The sequence below is a fragment of the Argentina silus genome (assembly GCF_951799395.1).
Source record: "Argentina silus genome assembly, contig: scaffold_392, whole genome shotgun sequence".
Taxonomy (NCBI): domain Eukaryota; kingdom Metazoa; phylum Chordata; class Actinopteri; order Argentiniformes; family Argentinidae; genus Argentina; species Argentina silus.
In genome coordinates, this window is record NW_028152964.1 from 17501 (window position 1) to 22500 (window position 5000).

Below are 5000 nucleotides of genomic sequence, written 5' to 3' on the forward strand. Positions count from 1 at the left end.
CCCTCCCTCACCCCTCCTCCCTCCCTCGTGGACAGATGCTGCCCTCTAGGTAACTCTGTGTTCCTGTGAGGAGAGACCATAGAGGTATTAACTCCTAGAGGAGTGAGAGGAGGGTGCCCTCTGGTGGAGAAACTCTATGGGAGGAGCCCAGGGGCGGGGTCAGGCCCAGGGGCGGGGTCAGGACCAGGGGGAGGGGTTAGGCGTCTACCTAGGATATTCGATCTGTATTTTCTTTTAATTTTCTTCTTAAAACTTGTGTTTTACTGTTTTCTACTCAGATTTTTGTTTTTATTTGTAACACTTTGTAACACTGTTTTAAAAAGGTGCTATATAAATAAAGTTGATTATTATTATATTATTACTACTACTTCTTCCTGCTGGGGGTGGGTGACTTCATGCTGCGGGGGGGGGCGGGGCTGGGGGCTTTGACTGCTGCCTTGGGGGCGGTGGGGGTCTTGGCCCCGGCGGGGGGGGCGGGGCTGGGCTTGGGGCCGGGGATCTCTATTGGCCCTCTGGGGGGGATGATGGTCTTCGGGGTGAGGGCGGGGCGGGCCTCTGGGATCTTGTCTCCGTGTTTGTAGACGCTGACCACGATGTCCACCGCCTCGCCACCAAACCGGTTCTGCACCGTCATCGTGTACCTGAGACCACATCACGTCCTGTTACTGTCCTCACACACACACACACACACACACACACACACACACACACACACAGACATATAGCAGACACACACACACACACTTGCGTACCTGCCAGAGTCCTCTAGAGTCACTCCCTTGATGGTCAGACTGGCGAACTTCCCATCCAGAGAGACAACATACTGGTCATCAGGCTCCACCTCCTGGTTGTTCTTACACCATGTGACCTGGGGCTTGGGGTCGCCGCACACCGTGCAGGTCAGACTCAGGGTCTGGAGGAGAGGAACACACACACACACGCCCGGTCTGCTCTTCACTGCTGATATGAATAAATAAAATCCATAAAAGATAAATAAACAAACAGCAACAAGGAGGAGCATGTGTTCTCCCAGGCCCGCCCGTGGCCCGGGGTGGAACAACCAATCACAGCTCAGACGAGGACGCTGTGGCGTTTGGGGGAGACGTGACCTTTGGCTGCATCTCCGCTAGCGTCAGCCTCAGCCCCAGCCCCAGCGACAGCCTCAGCCTCAGCCTCAGCCTCAGCCTCAGCCTCAGCCTCAGCCTCAGCCTCAGCCTCAGCCTCAGCCCCAGCCTCAGCCTCAGCCTCAGCCTCAGCCTCAGCCCCAGCGACAGCCTCAGCCTCAGACTCAGCCTCAGACTCAGCCCCAGCCTCAGCTCCAGCCTCAGCCTCAGCCCCAGCCTCAGCCCCAGCCCCAGCCCCAGCCTCAGCCCCAGCCTCAGCCTCAGCCTCAGCCTCAGCCTCAGCCTCAGTCTGTATCTCATACCCCAGCCTCAGTCTGTATCTCATACCCCAGCCTCAGCCTCAGTCTGTATCTCATACCCCAGCCTCAGTCTGTATCTCATACCCCAGCCTCAGTCTGTATCTCATACCCCAGCCTCAGTCTGTATCTCATACCCCAGCCTCAGTCTGTATCTCATACCCCAGCCTCAGTCTGTATCTCATACCCCAGCCTCAGTCTGTATCTCATACCCCAGCCTCAGTCTGTATCTCATACCCCAGCCTCAGTCTGTATCTCATACCCCAGCCTCAGCCTCAGCCTCAGTCTGTATCTCATACCCCAGCCTCAGTCTGTATCTCATACCCCAGCCTCAGCCTCAGCCTCAGTCTGTATCTCATACCCCAGCCTCAGCCTCAGCCTCAGTCTGTATCTCATACCCCAGCCTCAGCCTCAGCCTCAGTCTGTATCTCATACCCCAGCCTCAGTCTGTATCTCATACCCCAGCCTCAGTCTGTATCTCATACCCCGTACTAAAGCAGATATGATCTAGATCATCTGGTCTGAGTCTAGAACACTCTGGTCTGAGTCTAGAACACTCTGGTGTTGTCCAACCTCTCCCTGCTTGGGTTCTCTAGGGCTCTGTAGAATACCAGGAATCCCACAGAGCTCTCAATGTTCTGCTGGGCTGTTCTAATGTTCTAATACCAACCAGTTCCAATATTCTAATGTCCTATTGACCAGTTCGAATGTTCTAACATTATAATGTTCGACTGTTCTAATGCTCTAATGTTCCAACGTTGTAGTGTTCTAGTGTTCTAACGTTCTTCTGAGCAGTCCTACAGATCTAGGACCTGTTCCAGAATAAACCTTCTCTCTTACCTTCTTCTCCATGATGGTGACCACGTCAGGCAGACCGCCAACCACCTTCCCTCGGTCTGAGGGGACACGTCACAAACATTCCATATTATATATCATCACATGATATAGATATCATACATCATCACTTGGAGGAAGTCTGTACTCACTCTTCTCTGCGTATGCTTCTGCCCTGAAACAGAACAGAGGAGCAGTGTTACTGACTTCATCACCTCAGCTGCCCTGGTCTACATTCATACATCACTGAAACACACACACACACACACACACACACACATAATGTGATGATCTTACTTCAGCCTCTGGAACTCAGCGTAGGCCTTCTCATAGACTGCAACAGAGGAAACACACATTATTATAATTAACAATAATAATAATAATAATAATACACCCCAGGCAGAGGTCTGGTCTGGTCTGGTCTGGCCGAGGTCAGTCTGTCTGGTCTGGTCTGGTCTGGCCTAGATCAGTCTGGTCTGGTCTGGTCTGGCCTAGATCAGTCTGGTCTGGTCTGGTCCGGTCTGGTCTGGTCTGGTCTGGTCTGGTCTGGTCTGGTTTGGCCTAGGTCAGTCTGCCTGGTCTGGCCTAGGTCAGTCTGTCTGGTCTGGTCTGGTCTGGCCTAGATCAGTCTGGTCTGGTCTGGTCTTGTCTAGATCAGGCTGCCTGGTCTGGTCTGGTCTGGCCTAGGTCAGTCTGCCTGGTCTGGTCTGGTCTGGCCTAGATCAGTCTGGTCTGGTCTGGTCTGGTCTGGTCTTGTCTAGATCAGGCTGCCTGGTCTGGTCTGGTCTGGCCTCGGTCAGTCAGTCTGTCTGGTCTGGTCTGGTCTAGGTCAATCTGTTTGGTCTGGTCTGGCCTAGGTCAGTCTGTCTGGTCTGGCCTAGGTCAGTCTGGGTCAGTCTGGCCTAGGTCAGTCTGGGTCAGTCTGGTCTGGGTCAGTCTGGTCTAGGTCTGTCTGGTCTGGCCTAGGTCAGTCTGGGTCAGTCTGGTCTGGGTCAGTCTGGTCTGGGTCAGTCTGGTCTAGGTCAGTCTGGTCTAGGTCTGTCTGGTCTGGTCTAGGTCAGTCTGGGTCAGTCTGGTCTAGGTCTGTCTGGTCTGGTCTGGTCTAGGTCAGTCTGGGTCAGTCTGGTCTGGGTCAGTCTGGTCTGTCTGTCTTGAAGTCATACCAGGCATATTGTTATAATAATAATAATAATAATAATAATAATAATAATAATAATAATAATAATAATAATAATAATAATAATATCATACCTCATTATTTTGTTGTTTATGTTGTTCTGTTTGGGCCTAAAAAAATCTCTCTCTCTCTCTCTCTCCTCCTCCTCCTCCTCCCTCCCTCCCTCTCTCTCTCTCCTCCTCCTCCTCCCTCCCTCCCTCTCTCTCTCTCTCTCTCCTCCTCCTCCTCCTCCCTCCCTCTCTCCTCCTCCCTCCCTCCCTCCCTCTCTCTCTCTCTCCTCCTCCTCCTCCTCCTCCTCCTCCCCCTCCTCCTCCTCCCTCTCTCTCTTTCCTCCTCCTCCCTCCCCTGGGAATAGGCAGGGAAACCCAGTGTATATTTACACATGATTATGGATGCATGTGGATGTATGTGAGTAGACATGGTTATTATGGATATATTGTGGATGTATGTGAGTCATAGCCTCTTCTATTATTAGCTGTTGCCATGACGCTGCGATCGTTCAAGGTTCCTGGAGAATGAAGACTATTCTGTTCAGTCAGACTATTCTGTTCAGTAGGACTATTCTGTTCAGTCAGACTATTCTGTTCAGTAGGACGATTCTGTAAGTGGCGCTGGCCTCGTCCTTTAGATGTCCCTTAGACGTCCCGGGGCCTCAGGCCACCTGCTTCACGCTGATTCTCTCCTGCTGTTTAAAGTGTCAGTGTTTCACTTTGCAGCAGCCTCTAATCTTGTGTTGTCCTCTTTGTGCTGATCTTGAGGGGCTCGGAGCCTCAAACCTACTCCTGTTCCTGAATTCATCCAGGCTGAGTCTCCTCCACCCTCTACCCTCCACCCTCCACCCTGGTCCAGGCTGAGTCTCCTCCACCCTCTACCCTCCACCCTCTACCCTGGTCCAGGCTGAGTCTCCTCCACCCTCTACCCTCCACCCTGGTCCAGGCTGAGTCTCCTCCACCCTCTACCCTCCACCCTGGTCCAGGCTGAGTCTCCTCCACCCTCTACCCTCCACCCTGGTCCAGTCTGAATCTACTCCACCCTCTACCCTGGTGGTATACAAATAAACTTGATTCATTGATTGATAATGTTCAGTAGGACTATTGTGTTCTGGTGTTCAGTAGGACTATTGTGTTCTGGTGTTCAGGTGGACATGGTGTCAGCCCTACCATCTCCAGACAGGTCCAGTTTCCGGGTGTAGGTCTTGTCAGCGTCGGAGATCTCCATGGTGTAGACGCCCTGGTCCCTGTCCACGGGCTCAACCACCTCCAGGGTCGCCATGGCGGGGGAGCCCCCGACCACCATCTTCTCAGAGGCAGACAGCTTACTGTCCCTGGGGGGGGAAGGGTAACGGTCATGAGGACAGCTGGTTTTAGTTTAGACGTTTGTGTTTCTTTATGTAATTGTTCTACTGTATGTATGTGTGTGTGTGTGTGTGTGTACAGGTCTCTCTCTCTCTCTCTCAATGAGACGAACCTGGAGAAATAAAGCCAATCACAGGACACAGATCTATCTAGGTACCAAGCAAGGTATGTTGGGTAACAGGAAGCTTTGTGGGATGAATGTGTGTAATCGTGT

General features: G+C 52.4%; 1 protein-coding gene across 1 annotated transcript in view; it reads right to left on the bottom strand.

Annotated features, from left to right (window-relative positions):
* Positions 1–364: 364 nt before the first annotated feature.
* LOC310824502 (M-protein, striated muscle-like) overlaps positions 365–5000 on the bottom strand; it is a gene marked incomplete at its 3' end in the record, with an annotated part of 6556 nt that continues 1920 nt past the window's right edge. The window contains exons 4-9 of the mRNA XM_083697762.1: positions 4592–4755; positions 2552–2588; positions 2407–2429; positions 2261–2316; positions 753–913; positions 365–641 (exon numbers count right to left, since the gene is read on the bottom strand). Of these exons, the coding sequence (XP_083553888.1) occupies positions 365–641; positions 753–913; positions 2261–2316; positions 2407–2429; positions 2552–2588; positions 4592–4755 (718 nt within the window). The remainder of the gene's footprint in view (positions 642–752; positions 914–2260; positions 2317–2406; positions 2430–2551; positions 2589–4591; positions 4756–5000) is intronic.